Source organism: Hypomesus nipponensis, chromosome 1 (genome assembly GCF_054491055.1).
Source record: "Hypomesus nipponensis isolate SF chromosome 1, ASM5449105v1, whole genome shotgun sequence".
In the NCBI taxonomy this organism is placed as follows: Eukaryota; Metazoa; Chordata; class Actinopteri; order Osmeriformes; family Osmeridae; genus Hypomesus; species Hypomesus nipponensis.
The window spans coordinates 4,120,001-4,141,833 of NC_140361.1; the positions used below are offsets into that span (position 1 = coordinate 4,120,001).

The 21,833-nt window shown below is 49.4% G+C and overlaps 2 protein-coding genes across 3 annotated transcripts in view; one reads left to right on the plus strand and one right to left on the minus strand.

Moving 5' to 3' along the window:
- atp10b (ATPase phospholipid transporting 10B) overlaps positions 1 to 15,976 on the plus strand; it is a 20,728-nt gene extending 4,752 nt beyond the window's left edge. The window contains exons 2-21 of the mRNA XM_084701683.1: positions 23 to 227; positions 797 to 882; positions 1,435 to 1,538; positions 2,020 to 2,151; positions 2,787 to 2,914; positions 3,083 to 3,335; positions 3,894 to 4,087; positions 5,325 to 5,480; positions 6,963 to 7,488; positions 7,709 to 7,812; positions 7,935 to 8,061; positions 8,667 to 8,851; positions 10,549 to 10,813; positions 10,971 to 11,047; positions 11,438 to 11,563; positions 12,069 to 12,269; positions 12,392 to 12,472; positions 12,665 to 12,769; positions 13,041 to 13,228; positions 14,288 to 15,976. Coding sequence (XP_084557809.1) covers positions 23 to 227; positions 797 to 882; positions 1,435 to 1,538; positions 2,020 to 2,151; positions 2,787 to 2,914; positions 3,083 to 3,335; positions 3,894 to 4,087; positions 5,325 to 5,480; positions 6,963 to 7,488; positions 7,709 to 7,812; positions 7,935 to 8,061; positions 8,667 to 8,851; positions 10,549 to 10,813; positions 10,971 to 11,047; positions 11,438 to 11,563; positions 12,069 to 12,269; positions 12,392 to 12,472; positions 12,665 to 12,769; positions 13,041 to 13,228; positions 14,288 to 14,489 — 3,445 coding nt within the window. The 3' untranslated portion in view covers positions 14,490 to 15,976. The remainder of the gene's footprint in view (positions 1 to 22; positions 228 to 796; positions 883 to 1,434; positions 1,539 to 2,019; positions 2,152 to 2,786; positions 2,915 to 3,082; positions 3,336 to 3,893; positions 4,088 to 5,324; positions 5,481 to 6,962; positions 7,489 to 7,708; positions 7,813 to 7,934; positions 8,062 to 8,666; positions 8,852 to 10,548; positions 10,814 to 10,970; positions 11,048 to 11,437; positions 11,564 to 12,068; positions 12,270 to 12,391; positions 12,473 to 12,664; positions 12,770 to 13,040; positions 13,229 to 14,287) is intronic.
- An 829-nt stretch (positions 15,977 to 16,805) lies between these two features.
- LOC146302081 (F-box/LRR-repeat protein 21-like) lies at positions 16,806 to 20,862 on the minus strand. Of its 2 annotated transcripts, XM_084701792.1 has the most exons (5): positions 20,737 to 20,862; positions 20,002 to 20,401; positions 18,914 to 19,036; positions 18,002 to 18,173; positions 16,806 to 17,513 (listed from the first exon to the last, which is right to left on the minus strand). In XM_084701792.1, the coding sequence occupies exons 2-5, from the start codon at positions 20,398 to 20,400 to the stop codon at positions 16,870 to 16,872; spliced, it is 1,338 nt and encodes a 445-aa protein (XP_084557918.1). In that variant the 5' UTR covers position 20,401; positions 20,737 to 20,862; the 3' UTR covers positions 16,806 to 16,869. The 2 variants fall into 2 exon arrangements, with proteins under 2 accessions (XP_084557918.1, XP_084557988.1); XM_084701862.1 differs by lacking the exon at positions 18,914 to 19,036.
- Positions 20,863 to 21,833: the final 971 nt, after the last annotated feature.

Genomic DNA, 21,833 nt, shown 5'->3' on the forward strand with positions numbered 1-21,833 from the left:
CCCCCTTCCCCTCCACCTCCAGGAGAGAGGAAGGCTTCGTGACGAAGCGCTGGAAGGACGTGCGTGTGGGCGACTTCGTCCAGGTGTTCTCCAACGAGATCATCCCTGCGGACCTGCTGCTGCTCCACACCTCCGACAGCAGTGGGGTGTGTCACATCGAGACCTCCAACCTGGACGGAGAGACCAACCTGAAGCAGAGAAGGGTGGTGCCTGGCCTCTCTGACCCGGTGAGGAGCTCAGGGCCTTGGGAGTCTGTCAGGGGCCTCGCCTTCTTTCTTTCTCCCCCTCCCCCGCTTCCCTACTCCTTTTCTCCCCCCCCTCTCTCTATATTCCCTCCCCTCCTCCTCTGCTCCTCCTGCTCCCCTCCATTCATCCTCTCCTCCTTTCCTTGTCGCTTCCCTCCTCCTCACCTCCCCCACTTCCCTACTCCTTTGCTGCCCCTTCCCCCCTCCTCCTCAACTCCCCTCCTCTTCTGCTCCCCCTGCCCCCCCCCCTTCATTCTCTCCTCCACCCATCCTACCATCATCCCTGATTCTATCCTTACAGTAATTTGATGAGATACGCTTATTAGTTTAGATACCAGAATATACATTCATTGAGAAATGAGACCAACCAGTCACGTGTGAGTTACGAGTCAACATATTGTAATGACAAAGTTAACACCACATTACTTCTGGAGTGACAGGTTATGTGTCTTTAGCAACAAAAGGTTTGGGCGGAGGTATAAACAAAGCATACAGATTTTTGCCAACTCACTTACGTGTGTCACTAACAGTTTTGTGTTCTTTTGTTCTAGAACAGTCTGTTTGATCCTCGACACTTCACCAGCACTGTGGTCTGTGAACGACCAAGTAACAACCTGAACCATTTCAAGGGTTACGTGTGAGTTTCCATGACGCACATCTCCACCAGGAACACACCATCGATGCAGTAACAGCACAATTACAAAAAATGTATTATTCAAAATGATATGTGATATAATATATGATTTGTTTGATTTTTATTATAGAAACATTAACTCATTATCTATCAGAGGTGGGAACCATCAAAAACCTCTCTTCACCATCAAAAACATATACAAACGCTCTTATGAACACTACGATCTGGCTGTTATAGTTTAGAATCCCTCTCTAGGGTCATCGGGGCATTTTTAGCAGGTCTCAGCCTGAGCCCAGACACATCACAGAGAGGAGAGCGTGTTCCTGCGGCTAATAAACACCTAAATATACCAGACGACTAAAATATCTCTCTCTTTGTTCCTCTCTGTCTGTCTCTTTCTCTCTCATTCTCATTCCCTCCCTCTCTCTCTCCCTCTTTTCCTTTCTCTCTGTCGCTCTCCCTCTCTCTCCCTCTCTCCCTGTCTCCCTCCCCCCCTGTCTCCCTCTCTCCCTGTCTCTCTCTCTTCCTGTCTCTCTCCCTGTCTGCGTGCTGCAGGGAGCAGGATGATAAGAAGCTGGGCATCGACATTGAGAGCCTTCTTCTGCGAGGATGCACCATCAGAAACACAGACCTTGCCACTGGCTTTGTGGTCTACACAGGTAAACACTTACGTGTCATAGAGTCATTGATTCACTGGTGTCTGATTTTTGTGTCCGCATAAACACGAGACCATGGGAGAATGACTGGTGTTGACAGGATCCCTGGGCCAAATTCAATTTCAACATGAGTTTAATGGAGGATCTCAGTCGGGCTGTAGTTGTTCCAGTCCAGGACTGGGCCTAATCGTCTGAGCCTGGGAAAATGGCCACTAACATACCCAATAAAAGACTGGGGAGGCCCCGGGGTCACCTCAGAAGTGTCGTAAAGATCTGCTGAAAAACAACAGGCAATTTTCAGCTGATGAGGTGGAGCGGGGGGAAATCAATAATCAATTCAATCGCTGTGAGAGATCATAAGGTAGATAAGAGCAGGTTTGAAGTGGCGTACGACTAGGCGCTAACGTTGAGCGGTTACGAGACTGTGGAAGAAAACCAGCAGCATCCGTAGGAATGTTGACCCTCTTCCTGTTTCCTGTTCCAGGTCACGAGACCAAGGCGATGCTCAACAGCAACGAGCGACGCTACAAGCGCAGCAAGCTGGAGCGAGACGTGAACATGGACGTGCTCTTCTGTGTTGTCCTTCTCTTCGCCATGTGTCTCATCGGAGGCCTAGGTAATTAAAAAAGAAAAAAGATTGGGACATCGCCATAAATTACCATTACCGAGGGGGGGGGGGCAAGAAAATGAAAACGTACATAAAAGTACATTAAAATGAGCCATGGTACTCAAGGTCTAGTTCAAGATTAATGGAACAGTCCCTGGGACTTTACGAGCGGATTTCCAATAGCCTTCATCAGTCATTTGGCCACATGTCCATCCAAGAGGAAATGGAGGAGGACAGGGACGGCAGAGGAAGAGAGAGAGAGACAGAAATAGCCGTAGATGGAGAGGCAGGGATGAACGTCTTTTCTCTCTCTCTCTCTCTCTCTCTCTCTCTCTCTCTCTCTCTCTCTCTCTCTCTCTCTCTCTCTCTCTCTCTCTCTCTCTCTCTCTCTCTCTCTCTCTCTCTCTCTCTCTCTCTCTCTCTCTCTCTCTCTCTCTCTCTCTCTCTCTCTCTCTCTCTCTCTCTCTCTCTCTGACCTGTCCTGACAACTTACACTTTCTCCCCTCGCAACATTTGCTAATGCTTCTGGATAATTGGGGTACATTTGATTTACCGGACTGGATACAATTAAACCAGGAAGTCCACTCTGCAGATTCCATCTAAGGTCACTCGGACACTGTGTCTTCCTGTGTTTCCTCCATTAGGTCACTTCCTCTGGCTGCAGTCTTTACCCAGCATACCCATCTACCTGGTCGCCGACGGCAACGGGCACCTGGACCCGCCCCTACTGTCCGGCTTCTATATGTTCTTCACCATGATCATCCTGCTGCAGGTGAAGTGTGTGTGTGTGTAGAAGTGCGTGAGAGAGATTCAGATATAAAGAGGAGAGAGAGAGAGAGAGAGAGAGAGAGAGAGAGAGAGAGAGAGAGGAGGAGAAGAAAAGTGAATGTTAGCGGTGGAGAAGTGACCACCGGGCGATCCTGTCCTCCTCCCTCCCCAGATCCTCATCCCCATCTCCCTCTACGTGTCCGTGGAGCTGGTGAAGATGGGGCAGATCTTCTTCATCGTCAACGACTTGGACCTGTATGACGAGGAGTCTGACAGCAGGGTGCAATGCAGAGCCCTGAACATCACAGAGGACCTGGGCCAGATCCAGTGCGTCTTCTCCGACAAGACCGGCACCCTCACCGAGAACAAGATGGTGTTCCGGCGATGTTCCGTCGTGGGAGCAGAATACCCACACAAAGAGAACGGTACAGGCGTTCAGCTACATGTCTACACTGCATACCAGGGTTCTCCAATCCTGGTCCTCGAGGGCCGCTGTCCTGCATGTTTTAGATGTTTCCCTGCTCCAGCACACCTTTTTCAAATGAATGGGTTGTTATCAAGCTCTGTGGAAGCTGTGTTGTGTTTTTTTCTCGCATTTTGACATTCTGACATGAGTCTGGGTTATTTTCAACACTATTTAAGTAATCCATACAATTGTGGGGCTCAAATCAAAACACAATCATTGGTGTGGCTGTTGTAAAAAAGTTTCTAAAGGTTTTAAAATTGGATTCAGAACAGCCAAGCTGGATTTGGGCACGTCAAGAACAGATTTAGGACAGATTTAGAAGACCCTTCCCCAGATGTCTGTGTTGAACTGGGTTCCTTAGGTGTTGATGTGAAGAAACCCTCTGAGGAACTCGTTTTGGAACCACAAACCTTTAATCTTCAAGTGCACACACACACAAACACACACACTCACACGCTGACAAAACAAGCATACTGCAAACGCCACGTCCTATATTTGTCATGTGATCCGTTCCTAGCCGTCCGCCTGGAAGTCCTGGGGGAGCCCAACTCAGAGGAGGAGGTCATCTTCCACCGTGCGACCCCCCCTCCCTTCCGGCAGGCCTGGACCCTGGACCAGCCCGACCAGGAAGCCAACCGGCGTCACCCCGGCAAACAGAGCGACAAGATCAAGGGGGGTGACCAGGGGGACTCGGCCTTCAGCAGTCCTCTGGTGAGATGTTCCTCCAGGACAAACTGCAGGCTCTTGATACTCCAGTTCTCCAGTTTTACGTTTCCTGTGGACTTATGGGCAGTTGGTCTAGGTGTGTTGTCTTTAACATTCTCTTCATTTAGCAGATGCTTTTCAGCAACGTTGCTGGATTCGGAACAGCCAAGCTGGAATTGGACAGTTCTAGAACACTGTTAGATTTCGGACAGATCTGGAAGACTCTTCCCCAGACGTAGTTGTCTCCAGTCCCTGGTTCACCCGGGGCTGACCCGGTGTAGTGTCACTGGAGCTGGCGACCCGGTTCCTGTCCCAGATGGTCTAGCAGTTTGGTGTCAACGCTGAGCACATCCCTTCTGGCCCCCAGCCTCAACCCTTGTGTGTGTGTGTGTGTGTGTGTGTGTGTGAGAGAGCAAGAGAGCATATGGCCATGCTGCGCTGCATTACCCATGCACCACTGACAGCACACAGACTTATTATAAAGTGAGAGCTATAGATTTGTCATCATCCTCGTTGCTGATATCTCGGTTCCTCCCAACATCCTGGTACAGTAGCTGACCATAGCTATTCTTGCCCGTGGAGATGGAATGTGAGCCAGCGGTTGTCATGGAGAAGCAAGCTGAGACAGCATAACAGACATGTTGCCATGGTTCTGTGCTACCAGCCTGATCTCAGTCTTCCTTTTTGCTTGTCGTCTTGTTACCGTTGTGGTTTTATGTTCCTACACAGTTGATCATTTTATAGCCCACGCACATGTATTATTACTGTAAGGATATGGTTGTATGCATCTCAACTCCTCCTCCTACCCTGTTCTCCTGTCCTCTCTCTCCTCCTCTCCTTTCCTTTCCTCTCCTTTCTCTCCTCTCCTCCACTCTCTCTCCTCTTCTCTTCTTTCCTCTCCTCTCTTCTCTCTCCTCTCCTCTCCTCTCCTCTCTCCTCTCTCCTTTCTCCTCTCTCCTTTCTTCTCTCTCCTTTCTCCTCTCTCCTTTCTCCTCTCTCCTCTCTCCTCTCTCCTCCCTCCTCTCTCCTCTCTCCTTTCTCCTTTCTCCTTTCTCCTCTCTCCTCTCTCCTCTCTCCTCTCTCCTCCCTCCTCCATCCTCTCTCCTCTCTCCTTTCTCCTTTCTCCTTTCTCCTCTCTCCTCTCTCCTCTCTCCTCCCTCCTCCATCCTCTCTCCTCTCTCCTCTCACCTCTCTCCTCTCTCCTTTCTCCTCTAATCTATTCTCCTTTCCTCTCCCCACACAGGAAACGGAGGTGATCCCAGACAGAAAGCTGCTTCAGCGGATTCCGGGGGAGGGCGGCGGAGGCTGCCTGGAGGCGGGGCTGCATCTCGACTTCTTCCTGGCCCTCGCCATCTGCAACACTGTGGTGGTTTCCAAGGCAACAGCTCAGAGACGGAAGGTGAGCATCTCCAGATCGCTGTGACCCTGACCTGGCAGGATGAAGGAGGGAAGACAGAGGAGAAAGAGTGGGAAGAAAGGAAGAGAAGGAAAGGGTTGTCTTCTATCTCTGTCCATCCGTCAAAGTCACCAGCTTTGATTTCAGAAAAAGCATTGAAACTGCCGAATTGTAATCCGATTTTACACAGAAACTTCACAGTTCACCTTCTGCTGTTCCAATTATCCACCCTTATTCCTGTAATCCACCCCTACATTCATAGTCAGTTCCAATCAAATTGTATTTGTATAGCCCTTGTCATGTCACAAAGGGCTTCACAGATGCCATAAAACTGCACGTAAAGCAAACCTAAAACTCTCAAAGAAGACATAGAAAGACTCCCAGGAAAACTTGGTTGGTGACAGGCTACTCCTGTAGTCCACCTCTATTCCTATAATCCAGCCATGCTCCTATAGACCGCCCCTTAATCCTATAGTCCGGCCCTACTCCTATAAACCAGCCATGCTCCTATAGACCACCCCTTAATCCTATAGTCCGGCCCTACTCCTATAAACCAGCCATGCTCCTATTGACCACCCCTTAATCCTATAGTCTGGCCCTACTCCTATAAACCAGCCATGCTCCTATAGACCACCCCTTAATCCTATAGTCCGGCCCTACTCCTATAAACCAGCCATGCTCCTATTGACCACCCCTTAATCCTATAGTCCGGCCCTACTCCTATAAACCAGCCATGCTCCTATTGACCACCCCTTAATCCTATAGTCCGGCCCTACTCCTATAAACCAGCCATGCTCCTATTGACCACCCCTTAATCCTATAGTCCGGCCCTACTCCTATAAACCAGCCTTGCTCCTATAGACCAACTCTGCTCCTGTAGTCCAACCCTACTCCACTGCCACAGAAGGTAGAAAAGAGACATCCAGTTAACAGCAGCTGCTGTAGCAGCGATTTAATAGGCAGTTCTCCTTGCCTGCCTCACTACGTGCTCTGCATCCAGCGCAGGGCTTCTCTCCTCTATCAGTGTTTGGGGCTAATTTCTGTAATTGCTCTTGAAGATCCCACGATGTCTTGGTCTCCTGTCTGCATTATCCACTGTGCATGCAGAGAGGGGAGCTTCACAGGGTAATGAGGTCTGCTGTTATTAATGTGATGACCCTGAGTGCCTCTGCTGACCGGGGGCGTTCTCCTATCAGCTAATGGAGGGTCACGACAGGGCAGAGTAAGAACCAGCCAATACCGTTCGATGAGTGAGGTTGGTTGATTGGTTGGTTGGTTGGAAGGTCATCAGATCCAAACTGGCAGGACTTTGTTCCAGGACACAGATTCAGACAGAACAAAGTAGATCTCACCAGACTAGTGGTATTTGTCTGTGTCCGTAGAAAGAAAAAAAAGACTTTCATCCCCGAAAGCCACAAACAAACCATCAATGAATCAACGAATAACTTGAAGGAGGGACTTCCTTCCCTCCCCTGTCATCCCCAGGTGAGTGTCACCCTCAGCACGTCTCTCTCCAGGAACCCTCTGGAGTACCTGTCCTACCTGTTTAGAAGGGTGGCCTCGCTCCGACACACCCTGGCTTCGTGGCAGCCCATGCCGAACAAGACCCGCCCCACCCCCCCCTGCGACCTCGCCGTCCTGGAGGAAGACCCCCCCACTCCCAGCTCCTCCACCCCCACCAGCACCAGCTCAGGGGCTGAGGCGAAGGCTGGCCCGTCGGGGAGCCTCCGTCCTGGGCTCTGTTACGAGGCAGAGAGCCCTGACGAGGCAGCGCTGGTCCACGCTGCCCGGGCCTACGGCTTCACCCTGCTGGGTCGCAGCCCGGACAGAGTGACAGTACGCCTGCCCTGGGGGGAGGAGCTGACTTTCCAAGTGCTGGACACTTTGACCTTTGACCCCAGCAGGAGGAGGATGTCGGTCCTGGTGCGGCATCCTGTCTCTGGGGAGGTGGTCCTGTACACTAAAGGGGCAGACTTTGCCATCATGGAGCTCCTGGCTACCTCAGACGCAGGTGAGGGAGCAGACCTGGGGCCAGGACTTCACACACACACAACTGCACTGTGTGGTCTAACAGACACTAAAGGAGAGAGCATATCTGTCCTTAATCAACATCTGTATGTTTGTTTAGAGGACACCCAGAGTGGATAGCGTCTCTTTCTAAAGGGAGCCAACAATGTGAGGATGTTAACAGTATTGCATAATACCCATGGTGTTCAAACCGTTCTCCTCAGAGCGTAGTTTTGAAGAGAAGCAGAAGGACATTGCTGCCGTCACTCAGAAACATCTAGACTTGTACGCCAGACAGGGTCTAAGGACCCTCTGTTGCACCAAGAAGGTGTTTATTTAATGCATTCATTTATTCCTCCACTCATCCATTGAATCAATGCATTAATTAATTAACTGATTAATTTATTCGGTCGTTCGTTAAACAGTGTTCCCATCTGTTGATTTGTGAAGGTGTTGAGTGAGGAGGCCTATGAGGACTGGAGGTTGTGGAGGCAGGAGGCCAATGCTTCCATGGACAACCGGGAGCAGCTACGCAGTGACACGGCAATCCATCTGGAGACCAACCTCACCTTGTTAGGTAGGAGAGACCAACCTCACCTTGTTAGGTAGGAGAGACCATACTGGTTCAGACTAACTTCACCCTGCTATGTAGGAGATGCTATCCTTCAAGTAAAGTGAACATAGAGACTCCACAGCACCTGACTCCTTCCTCTCTTCCTCTCTTCCTCTCTTCCTCTCTTCTTCTCCCCCTCTCCCCCTCTCCCCCTCTCCCCCTCTCTCCCTCTCCTCCTCTCTTCCTCTCTTCCTGTCTTCCACTCCCTCTCTCCCCCTCTCCCCCTCTCCCCCTCTCTCCCTCTCTCCCTCTCCTCATCTCTCCCTCTCCTTCTCTCTCCCTCTCCTCCTCCCTTCCTTTCCTCCTATCCTCCTCTCCTCCTCTCTCCCTCTCCCCCTCCCTTCCTCTCCTCCTCTCCTCCTCTCCTCCTCTCCTCCTCTCCTCCTCCCTTCCTCTCCTCCTCTCCTCCTCCCTTCCTCTCCTCCTCTCTTCCACTCCCCCTCTCCTCCTCTCTCCCTCTCTTCCTCCCTTCCTCTCCCCCTCTCTCCCTCCCTTCCTCTCCTCCTCTCCTCCTCCCTTCCTCTCTTCCTCTCCTCCTCCCTTCCTCTCCTCCTCTCCTCATCGGCCAGGTGCCACAGGCGTTGAGGACCGTCTGCAGGAGAGCGCCCCTGACACCATCGCTGCTCTCCGAGAGGCAGGGATCCAGGTGTGGGTGCTCACAGGCGACAAGGCTGAGACGGCCGTCAACATCGCATACGCCTGCAGGCTGCTGGATGACGGGGACCTGGTGTTCAACATGAGAACCAGCAGCAAGGTAGGGAAGGACAAGGAAGGTTGCTTAGGGCCTGACGCATGTTGACACCGTTGTTCAGGGCAACTGTTACAAGGTACAGAACAAAGAACCAGGTCAGAGCTCTGTGTTGGTGAGTCATCGGGGGGGTACCATGTATTTTTTATTTCAGACCCATGTAAGGATTTGTTTCCTTTCAGTCTGTTTTCTATTTTCCTCTTTTCCAAGGAAATAACTCATTGCTCTCTCTTTCCGTCGCTCTCTCTCTCTCTCCCTCTCTCCCTTTGCCTGATTCGAGTGCCCAAAGCACTAACTACATTTACATCTGAGTAAAAGGTCAGGTCCTCACATTTCCCATCTCTGGGTGACGTAGGTAGCATGCCAGGTGGGAGCGCTGCTCCTCTCTGGTCATTAGAGATCCCGGGGTGCTCTGTGGTGGAGCGAGGAGGAGGAGGAGGAGGAGGAGGAGGAGGAGGAGGAGGAGGAGGAGGAGGAGGAGGAGGAGGATGAGGAGGAGGAGGAGGAGGAGGAGGAGGAGGAGGAAGGGGCTCCTTCACAACCTCCTGACTGTCTAATCATTCCCTGCTCTAAATAGAACAGAATGACCCCCCTGGGCTGTGTGTGGATGAGGTTGATGCGAGGGGAGCCCTCATGAGTGGAGGCCCAGTCTGGGGGCTCCCAGCTGGGGCAGGGATGGGGCTAGGCTGGGCTGATGGATGAGCAGTGGTACCCCCTGTACAATCTAGAACAGGTTAGAGATCCCATTAGAGCTGCAACACACACACACACACACACACAGAGGTTGTGATAACAGTTATCACATTCAAACCTCCCAGGTAACACTTCCCCTCCTTTATGAAGGTGGAGATGAGGAGTAAGAACATTTTTAATGAACTATTTGTACTCCCGATACAGAATTATGTGCAGACTGTCACTGTTACATAACATCCCCATTCTCCAAACTCAATAAAGTTCAGAACGGAGGCGATGGATGAGATAAAAACTGAACATGACCTCGTTATTTGTCACCCCAATGGACCCCCCCCCTCCCCCCCCCCCTCACACACCATTCCGAAGGACTCTGGTTCGCCAGTCACCCACAGGCAAAAATGATTAATCCGATTGGACGAGATCGGACTCTGGTAATTGGAACTGGTCAGGGATCGCACACACCATTACTCATCTCACCCAACTGCCAGCACAGTCAGTTTACTCTACTTCCATGTACGTACATTATTGTTAGGTTTTCTTATTTGTTAATATTAGTTTAGGGGCATTCTCAGTTGTTTGATGAATTACTCAGTATTTTTCACATTTTCACATTCTTCTATATATTGTCCAGTGGCTAACTTAGGTTGTTGTTAAAGGTTTAGATGATTTTATGAGGTTTCGAATGGTGGCTGGGGATTGTCAAGAGAAGCAGGACCAAATACTTCTAATGTACCTGAACCTGTACTTGTTACAAATGGCAATAAACTTAAACCTTGAACTTGAATCTACCAGGGCTGCATCTCTGTTGGGTCCCAGGGGTGAGAGGCTGGGGCGGCAAACCCACTGACTAACCCTCTCATACAACCTCCACACTCTTAGAACCAAAACGTAAAAAAATAAATTAAAAAAAAGTGTTCTTCAAAATGCCCCTGAGAGAGAACCTTCCCAAACATCCATGTAGTTTCATGTTTAATCTGGGTCTGTTCCCCATGTCCCTCTGTTTTGTCCAGACGATGTGTGCGTCCATCCTGGATTCCACCCTGGAGGAAGTGAAGAGGTACGACCAGAGCCCACCTGGATCTGAGACCCCTACCATCGGCCTGGTGATTGACGGGCCCACCCTGGCTATGGCACTGGAGTCGGACCTGCAGGCCCGCTTCCTGGAACTGACGAGGTGCTGTCGCTCTGTCCTGTGCTGCCGCGCCACACCCCTGCAGAAGGGCCACGTGGTCAAGGTCGTGAGAGAGAAGCTTAAGGTCATGACCCTCGCTATAGGTAGGCTTAAAGCGAATGTCTGTCGTGTTGTAAACCACGCAACGCAAAACAATGCAAGCAATGTCTTTTTTTATTTTTACAAGCGTTATTATATGTGGACTGTGGAATGTAACTTCTGATGGATTCCTCTTCTCACGCACGTCCTCTGTGACATCAGGCGACGGTGCCAATGATGTGAACATGATCCAGGCAGCTGATGTGGGCGTCGGCATCTCTGGACAGGAGGGCATGCAGGTGTGTGTGCCCTGCAAGAAGACGCTCTCTGTCTTACCTGACCATCACAGTTCACATTGGGGATATGTACTCTACTGTTTACTCTACTCTGTTTCCCTGCTCCAACACACCTGATTCAAATGAATGGTCATAAGCAGGCTTCTGCAGAGATGGATAACGACCCATTCATTTGAATCAGGTGTGTTGGAGCAGAGAAACATCTCTAACATGCCAGACAGGGGTGCCCTGAGGACCAGGGTTGGGAACCACCGCTTTACCATACTCTAGTCCATGTAAATAGGTCGTTTTTCAGGTCACATGTATGTGGATCTGTGTGGAAGCGTTTGAGAACTGATTCTGAGTCCCTGAGCTGCGTGTATGATGGTTGTGTGTGCGGTGTGATCTCCCCAGGCAGTCATGGCCAGTGACTTTGCCATCTCCAGATTCAAACACCTGAAGAAGCTGCTCCTGGTCCACGGCCACTGGTGCTACTCCCGACTGGCCAACATGGTCATCTACTTCTTCTATAAAAACGTGGTGAGGACCACGGGTGGACACGGGGGGAGGAGGGTGGGGGGTTAGAAATGCATTCACCCTCTAGGGTTCCCCTCTGGTAGATACAACATGATCAAGTGGAGTCAGATGGCTGAGTGGTTAGGGAATCGGGCTATTAATCAGAAGGGTTTTATTCCAGGTTCGATTCCCAGCCATGCATAATGACGTTGTGTCCTTGGGCAAGGCACTTCAACCTACTTGCTGTGGGGGGAATGTCCCTGTACTTACTGTAAATCGCTCTGGATAAGAGCATCTGCTAAATGTAAATTCCGTCCGGCTGACCTTCCAGTGGAGGTGGGGTCCTTTTGTTTTGTTTTTTTCCTCCCTCAGACAGCTTGATGAGGGATCACCCCTGGTGAGGATCGTCAGGGAAACATCTCAGTTCTACCTGACCTCCCAACGCCTCACGATACCAACCAATAAACAAATGAGCTCTCATGTGCAACGTTCCACCTGCATGTGTTCTCAGTGTCTGGTTCTCCTTCAGGCTTATGTGAACCTGCTGTTCTGGTATCAGTTCTACTGCGGGTTCTCTGGCACAGCCATGACAGACTACTGGATTCTGATCTTCTTCAACCTCTTCTTCACCTCCACTCCGCCCATCATGTTCGGGATCATGGACAGAGACGTCCCCATGGAAACACTGCTAGGGCTTCCGGAACTTTACCGGAGCGGTCAGGGATCAGGGGTCAGTGTGAACCGTCGTGGGTTCCACCTTGAACACATAAAAGTGTTGTTTTGTTGAAGAACTACACTAAGTGCAGTGACGTCCTAGTGTGTCCGTGTTGATGTTCCTTCTTGCTTTCGTAGGAATTTAAACGGTCGACGTTCTGGATCACTATGTTAGATGCCTTCTACCAGAGCCTAGTTTGCTTTTATATACCATACTGGGTAAGACTGATTGAGTTTCATTGAGTTTCTACGTAAATATGTTTATAGATGTTAGACATAGTCCCATACACAAGAAAAAAACATTGCAGAGAACCATACTACATTACAGTTGGAGTCACGTCTGTCATGAACTCTCTCACAGCTTGAGGGAGGATTAGGTTTATGACTCAGCAGGATTCTTCTGTCTTGCAGACGTACGGAGGCACAGACGTCGACCTCTTCACCTTCGGGATCCCCATGAACACGACGTCGCTGTTCACCATTCTCCTGCACCTGGCTATAGAGATAAACAGCTGGGTGAGATTCCCATCACTTACCACCCTGGCGGTGGCTGTCCAACTGGTTCTAACTTCATTCACTTTGATTATGCTCACTTTATCATAGCGTGAAGTGATGACCTGAATTACATTAAAACATTTACTGTTTATTACGGTCTGTGTGCTCTTGCAAACGGCTCACTCTCTCTCTCTCTCTGTTTCCCCTTCCCCTCTGTTTCTACATGACTGTGTGTGTGTGTGTGTTGTGGGTGTATTTACGTGCAGTTAAAGGCCTATGTTTTGTTCCTCAGACGCTGGTCCACTGGGTGGTCATGACGGGCAGTGTGGTCCTGTACTTCAGCATGACTCTGGTCTACAGCGCCCTGTGTGTGAGCTGCAACCCTCCCTCTGACCCTTACTGGCTGTTCCAGCAGCAGATGACCGACCCTGTGTTCTACCTGGTCTGCTTCCTCTCCACCGTGGTGGCTCTGCTGCCCAGGTAGGACACACCTTCAGCCTGCGGCTCTGGACGCACGTTCCTGTCCGAAACACGACCCACGTTCGAGAGAGTAGCGACTGAGCCAAACTAAAACCTGACTAGAACCTGACTAAACCCTGACTAGAACCTGACTAGAACCTGACTGACATTCCGTTTTTTGGAAGCCGACCCGACTCCAAGCTGGAGCACTGAGTTTCACACGCAGACAGTTGGTCCATCGGTTCAATGCCATATATTCACTCGAAAAGAAGTTGAATCACCATGTCATGTAGACTAGCCCATATAGACAAACCTCACTTATCCTGGCCATCATTCTTACATGTTTTACAAGTCTCGCTGGGCTTGGGTCAGACCGCCACAGCACACCCTCTACACAGCACATCCTCTACACAGCACACCCTCTACACAGCACATCCTCTACACAGCACACCCTCTTCACAGCACACCCTCTACTGACTCTAGTGACTGGTTAATTGGTTGGTTGATAGTTGGATGGCTGACTTGATTGAATGTTGATTGGTTATTGATTGTATCTTTCGATAAAGCTTGTCGTTAATCAACATACCATACATCCCAACTTTAATTGGCCTGATGGTAGAAGCATGTGGACAACATTAGAGTCCACGGCAGCATTGAATCAGTCAGATATCGGGACTATTTGCTATCGGCAGTATTTGTTTTGATATATGTACCATGTCAGTATTGGGCCTCCTGTACATGAGGAGGGCAGAACACAAGGTATAGGATGGTGAAGTGTGGGTGATGTGGATGAGGATGTGAGGAGAATGAGGATGATGAAGAGTAGGAGGATGATGAAGGTCACCTAGCAGCAGTTCAGAGTTCCTCTCAGAGTGTGAAGCTCCTGAACGAGAGCTCACAACGCTCTGATTCACATCAAAGAGACGTAGATTTTTCTCTGGCCTACTTTCCCATCACTATCAACACCCTTTCATTCTCTGTCTCTCTTTCTTTCTCACTCTCTCTCTGTCTCTATTTCTTTCTCTCTCTTCCTCTCCCTTCCCCTATCTCTCTCTTTATCTCTCTTTCTTTCTCCCACAGGTACACGTTCCATGTGCTGAGGAACACCGTCGCCCCCTCCCCCCTGGTGCGGGCGCGGCATCTAGGCCGCCTGCCCCCCCCCATTAGGGACCAGTGGATCAAGGAGTGGAGGGAGTACAGCAGCTCAGGGGGAACAGCGGGCCCCGTCCATGCTGCATCGCCCACACCGCCTCTCACCCGTGAGCCCTCCCATCCCTTCTAGCTTCCCGCCCAACCGATCGGTTACCCACTGTGACATCACAGGAGGTGACATCACAGGAAGTGGCATCCCAGTCATCGTCATCATACGGAGCTTTTCAGAACCCCTGATCCAGCAGTGAGGGTCCACTCTCGCAGAGGAGGGGAGGAAGAAACTGAGATTCAGAATGACTCGTATTTATTATTGCTGTGCCGCTCTGGACATTGTGTGCCAGATCCGACCAGTATCTGCCCAGTGTGCATTTGTATTGTGTTTTAAGAGTTTGTTGTGTATTTATTTTTATCTGTCATCTTTCTCTTTTGGTCAAGACTATTTAAGAGATGAGTTCAGAGGGTGTTTATTCTTCCCCTTTTTTCTTCTTCTTAGCTCTCTTCTCTCTCTCCTTTTCCACCCTCTTCCTCCTTGTAAGAAGCCTCCATAGTGAAATCATAAGCCTGTTACTTCACTGATGGGTTTTTAGAACACAGTGGTAACCCAATCAGTCACACTCCCCTCCCCTCCAAAAACCAAGCACTTTTCCGGAACAACGCACAGTTCATTTAAAAACCTCACACACGCACACCTATACTCACACACACCACCCCTACACACACACACACACACACACACACACACACACACACACACACACACCTGAGTGTGATCTGCTCCATAGATGTATGCTCCAAATAGCCCCATTGCATCTTGGTCTATGAAGGGAAGCTTTCCTGCTCATTGGTCGTCTGTCTGATCGTGACACACTACAGGTTTCCACCAGGCACCAGGTGTGATTATCAGGTCATCATCACATCCAAATCTGTTCCGTATAAAGCTGCCGTATTGAACTGGAAGTACTCTCTTATACTATTCGTATAAGGCTGGGCATGAGAGTGTTGAATGTAATCATCTTTTTGAGTATATAGAATAGACAATAATTCAATGCAACATCATGATATTTGAATTGTTCAAAAATCTTTTCTTTTTCTTGTTTTTTATTTTTATTTTTTAAGTATATTATGTTTGTTCTGTAATCCCATACTAGGACACAGGATATACCTCAACACATCATCTCAATAAATCGTGGAATTATTCAATACAAATTCTGAAAGATAAAAGTGCATATACATGAGCAACAGAAAAAAGAAAAAAAAGAATGTGCTTGTCTGCTTGTCCTTGTCTAAAGCCACTTAAATTGAGTTCTGGTTGAGACGTGTCTTGGTCTTCCTCGTTATGATGTCTGTTTATATAACACGCCATTTTAGAACGTTACTGCCCTCTAGTGTCAACAGGACAAACTGCAACAAGGTCATCTGAGAGACAATGTCATTCTGCTCCAAGTTAATTCCTGATAAAATCGTTTGTAAATATCTACACAGAAAATGAATGCAAAAAATTTGGTAAATAGGTATACAATATTACCTTGACACACCATAAATTATTGAGACACATACATTCAGGCATCGCACATGGATTTAAAACATTTATTACCAGTCTGATTTTGAAAGCAAATATCCTCCATAAACATGAGTGGTATAAGCCTATCAATTAAATATATATATATATATATATATATATATATTCTCATGAAATCTTTTTAATAAGTAGCATACAAAGTTTGATGTTGTTGTCTTTTCAATAAAAACAAATGTGCACATTTCTCTAAATGAAAACATACATTCAGTAGTATTGGACACTGAAAGCCCAGATAATTATATTTTTATTCTTATTAAGTATTAGTAATATTATTTTAATATTGTTCTAATTATAATAGATGGCTCTTTATGGGCCATCTGGCATCAACCAGAACTACTTTGCACAAAAGGCAAATGTCCCATTTGGTATAAAATGTAGAACAAATGTTATCATTAAAGTCTTCACCTAAATATTAGATATTTGGCAGTAAGACTCCCCTTTTAAACAGAGAAATATAAAAATGGCTCTACTACACACACACATGCATGTCCATCCACACTGACAGAATGAACAAGAACAGACATATGCAAATGTTGCTTGAGTCACTACACCAATCACAGCAGCAGACACACACACAGACACAGACACACACAGACACACACTCGTCAGTCTGGTGTGGACAGACTGGGGGTTCCTGGCTCGCTCCATGGAGAAGGACTCCAAAATGGATGACTCTCCAATGGAAAATGAATTGATTCTCCAATACAGACTCCTTAGTGACCATGAGCAAGATTCCTCCCCCTCCCCCTCCCCCTCCCTCTCCCTCTCCCTCTCCCTCTCCCTCTCCCTCTCCCTCTCCCTCTCCCTCTCCCTCTCCCTCTCCCTCTCCTTCCCTCTCCTTCCCTCTCCTTCCCTCTCCTTCCCTCTCCCTCTCTCTCCCTCTCTCTCCTCCCTCTCCGTCCCACGTGGTGAGGAACTCGTCTTCCCCCCTCTACCAGGTTGGCATCATATCAGGGAACCAGGTGCGTCCCAGATGGCTGGACACCTCCGCGTGGACCTGCTCCACGTTGCATCCCCCGTCCGGGATCAGAACTTCCTCCATGATGGACAGCTGGGTCAGCCTCCGCCCGCAGATCCTCACAAACTCCACAAAGCCGCTGCAGGTCACCTGGCACTCCCCCAGGCCGACGGCGGTCAGGGCGGTGCAGCGCCGCCCGATCTGGATCAGCTCCGCGTCCAGGGGCTCCAGCCCGTTGGCACATACCACCAGCTCCACCAGGCGGGGGCAGTGGAGGCCGATGCGCCCCAGCATCTCTTTACTGACCGCCCGGGCGAAGTACAGGTGGGTGACGGGGGTCAGGTCCTGGAAGAAGGGATGGAACTGGTCGTCGTGGAGGTAGAAGTACATGACGATGTTGACCGTGGGCGAGTGTCGGACCAGCGCCTCCCAGCTGCTGCTCTTGACCGCGTGGAACGGCACCTGGGCGGGGCTCTCGGTCGCCACGTCGATGCGCAGGTGCTCGAGGCGCACGTGCTTCTCCGAGGAGAGGGCCAATAGGAGCTGGTCGCTCAGCAGGTGGTAGTTCAGAGCCAGCTCCCTGAGGCCATGGCAGTGGTCCGCTACACACAGCACCCCTGCAGGTAGGATAGAGAACTGCATCATTTACATTTAGTCATTCAGCAGAAGTCGCTCTAGATCCAGAGCGACTTACAGTAAGTACAGGAACATTCTCCCCGAGGCAAGTAGGGTGAAGTGCCTTGGCCAAGGACACAACGTCATTTTGCACGGCCGGGAATCGAACCAACAACCCTTCTGATTAATAGCCCGACTCCCTAACCACTCAGCCATCTGACCCCATGACCGGATGGGACAGAAGCAGCCTGAAGTTCACGATCAGACATGGATAAAGCCTTCTTCATAAGTGGAGGCACCATCTATCAACAATCGAGGTTCCGCTTCATGATAACAATACATTTATCAAGGATCCCCCGCATCCTCGCCATTCTCTCTCTCTCTCTCTGATACACTCCAACACGAGTGTATATCTCATACCGTGCGTACAAGATCAGGATGTTCCGTGCGTGGGCACAGTGTCTGTATGAGTGGGTGCGTGTGGTCTCACCTGCAGGCGACACATGCGGACAGCTGCTCATCTTCAGCAGCGTCAGGGTGGCGCTGTTGTTGGCCGCCAGGACCTTCAGGGACGGGTCGTCCACGGGGGTGTCGTCCATCTTGATGGAGCACAGCGACTTGGAGTTGACGAACACCACCGTCAACGCCGACGCAAAGTGAGACTGTGGAGAGGAGAGGAGGGAGTGGGAGACAAGAGGAGGGAGTGGGAGACAATAGGAGGGAGTGGGAGACAAGAGGAGGGAGTGGGAGACAATAGGAGGGAGTGGGAGACAAGAGGAGGGAGTGGGAGACAAAAGGAGGGAGTGGGAGACAATAGGAGGGAGTGGGAGACAATAGGAGGGAGTGGGAGACAAGAGGAGGGAGTGGGAGACAAAAGGATGGAGTGGGAGACAAGAGGAGGGAGTGGGGGCTTCCGTTACAAACAGGACGCCATATTTGTTTACGTGTCATTCCCACCACTGGTGCCATTTGATGGCAGTCCCAGCAGAATCGTTTTGAAGCAAAAATCCTCTTTATGCTTGTTTGAATGATATCATGGTTGTTGTTGTTGTTGTTGACCCGTGTTGCCGGGGTGATCTGTGGCTGACCCCAGGTTTATGCATGTAATCCTCCAGACTGGGCCGGCGGCAGGACTCTTAGACGCGCGTAGGCTCTGGCACCACGTGTTGATGAGGCATGTGTCATAGTGTGTGTGTCAGGGTGAGAGAGAGGCTGTTCAATTGAGTCACTTCCATTTGTGTGTGCGGATGTGTGAATGTCTGTTACTTGTGTGTGTCTGTTACGTGTGCCTGCATAGGTCTGGGTGTCTGCAGTCTGTGTGTGCGTGTGTTCTTGTGCGTCTGCAGTGTGTGTGCGTGTGTTCGTTCTTGTGTGTATGCAGTGTGTGCTAACACCGTCTTGCCTGGGAGACATCCATAAAGCTGGGCCTGGCGGTGGAGATCAGCCTCAAGGTCTTAATGGTGCAGTTCACCAGCTGGGAGAGGATGTCACAGGCTGCCTCAGCTGACTGTGTACAGCTGTCCACCTGGGGAGGGAGGGAGGGGGAGAGAGAGAGAGAGAGAGAGAGAGAGAGAGAGAGAGAGAGAGAGAGAGAGAGAGAGAGAGAGAGAGAGAGAGAGAGAGAGAGAGAGAGAGAGAGAGAGAGAGAGAGAGAGAGAGAGAGAGAGAGAGAGAGAGAGAGAGAGAGAGAGAGAGAGAGAGAGAGAGAGAGAGAGAGAGAGAGAGAGAGAGAGAGAGAGAGAGAGAGAGAGAGAGAGAGAGAGAGAGAGAGAGAGAGAGAGAGAGAGAGAGAGAGAGAGAGAGAGAGAGAGAGAGAGAGAGAGAGAGAGAGAGAGAGAGAGAGAGAGAGAGAGAGAGAGAGAGAGAGAGAGAGAGAGAGAGAGAGAGAGAGAGAGAGAGAGAGAGAGAGAGAGAGAGAGAGAGAGAGAGAGAGAGAGAGAGAGAGAGAGAGAGAGAGAGAGAGAGAGAGAGAGAGAACAAGGGATTGAAAGGAATACAAAAGAGGGAAATTAATACCTTGCAACAGAAACTATGATAGACGCAATATATTCGCCTGCACAGACAATGGCACCTCAAACAAACCTGGTTCAAACATTATTTCCGTTCTCTGTCACACAGTGGTGCAATGACACCAGTCAAGTCCCAGACGTACTGGAGCTATGAATCAAACACTGCTCAGCGGGTGTCTAAGGGATCTAAGTATCTGGCTGTTAAAGCCATCAGAGGAGCCGCGTCTTCCTTCAGCAGATGGCTGGTCCTTAAGGAGGTCACACATTGTCCTGAGAGGGGGGGAGGGAGGGGGCTGGTTCACACCTCCACTCACCCCGGGGCTTACAGGCTGGCTGGTGACTGTTAACATGGGGGAGGAGGGGAGGAGGGGAAGAAGGGGGAGGAGAAGAGGGGAGGAGGGGAAGAAGGGAAGAGGGGAAGAGGGGAGGAGGGGATATGGGGAAGAGGGGAAGAGGGAGGGAGATAAATGTGCCTCTTTACCTTGAAGCTGACATACTGCAAGTGCTGAGTGTGTTTCTTGATGATCTGCTGGATGAGGGCTGGGTGGGTGGGACGCAGGTAGGACGTAGCCGGCTGGTTCAGCTCAAACTCAAACCTCCTCCACAGCTCCGGGATGTGGAACACCTCGTTCCAGCGCCTACACACAGACGACACCCTGGCCCTGTCCATCAGAGGAAGGTACCGGAAGATCTCCAGTACCACGTGATGGGGCAGGTTTCCCCAGCCCTCCATACCTGACCTGAACAGCTGGTGGTGCTGCAGGAGGAGGGGGGGGCCTGGGGCCTGGCTCAACACTTCCTTCCTACGCCTCTTAGCGCACCTTGCAGACCTGGGGAATGGCTGCACTTTTGACTTGATTCCCACAATTCCACGCTTCATCCTGTGAGAAACGCAGTGGTCAGAAGCAGGTCTGAGCCACGAACACACACCTCACCTGTTAACGGTAAACTCGGAGACGATAAATCCTCTTAAGAGGGAAATGTACATTCGCTAGCTGTACAGCCTCAAGCGATTATTTTAAACTGTCCTCAGACTGTGTTTAATGGAAATGAGATCCCTTAAAATGTGGATATAGTAGGCTACTGACACCCAGATTGCGAAGACAAACTATTAAATGAAACGACGACAGAAGTTGTTGTAGGCAATCTCTATGATCGCAAACCTGTTGACGCTGAAAATAAAATGTTTCAAAAAGAGCAAGTTAAATTCACTTACTTAAATTTGCTTTACTTTGACTGTAAAACCTACAATGTTGTCCCTTCTCTGAGCTGCTGTGGTGAAGACATTGCGGTAGAGACTGTTCACACCGGCGAGAAGCGCTCCTGCTCTGTTGTCGGTATTACAACATCTTGCTGCGCGCGCACCACCGCGAGGACGTGTGTTGTAAGCTTACAAAAAATGTGTGACTGACTGCAATGCATGTGAGTTCGTCAGACGTAAGAGCAAAAGCAAGTTAATAAAAAGATGAGATTTTCAAATATATTTGTAACATGCTATTCAAGATGAAATCGGGCCAACATTTAAAAAAAAGTAGATAGTAAGTATTAGTTTTCAGCCTAATGTAATAATCCTAATCCCTTATTTTAGCAATTTTACAAAAAAATTCGCGAAATAGCTTTAAAATAGAACGAAACATTTTCAGTACTGGGTGACCAAAACACACAGATCTAGAAAAAGTGAAGAAAGCAGCTACTGGAATTTGATCGAGTGCGAAGAGTTGTCGCCTCATTTCTCGTCAAAACACAATACAACCATGCCCTGAAATGCACAACCTGTGTGATTTATGTTCTGTATATCCCAGCATCAAATGATTCTTACTGTACATTGAGGGGACTATGAGTAACCAGAGTAAGTTTCATGCATGTGACACTTTCCTAGTAGCAGGGGGTGCATTTCATGGCAAAACACAATACAGCCCTGCCCTGAAATGTTGATAGGCCCTACATAAAGGTTTTAGTACTGTCTTTTATAGCCTATAATAGGCATGTGAACCTTTTGTCTATTTTCAGAATAGCTGATATTTTAGATGAGAAGGCTGTTGTTTTCGACCTGTCTGAGTAGCCTACCCTACATGCATTGAAAGTACTTTAATACCTAATAAACTGTTCATCGTTCGAAGATACATATATCTCAACTGAGTGATATGAGCTAGTAGGCTAAACGTCTTTAAATTGATGCAATTCAAAATAATATGCAAATGTAACCTAACTCCCTGCCACATGATAAGCACTAGCACTATATGAAAGAGGAGCGTTCAGTATTTTCATTTTGATTTGAGTATACAAGTGCAGTGGTTACAGCGCTTTGAAAAT

Excerpts from the sequence above, each read along its gene's own strand:
- LOC146302081 (XM_084701792.1), bottom strand. The coding sequence starts at position 20,400 with ATGAAGCGTGGAATTGTGGGAATCAAGTCAAAAGTGCAGCCATTCCCC. Across the intron at positions 18,174-18,913 it reads GCTTTATGGATGTCTCCCAG|TCTCACTTTGCGTCGGCGTT; the intron begins GCAAGACGGTGT and ends TCCTCTCCACAG. Across the intron at positions 17,514-18,001 it reads TCCGCATGTGTCGCCTGCAG|GGGTGCTGTGTGTAGCGGAC; the intron begins GTGAGACCACAC and ends TCCTACCTGCAG.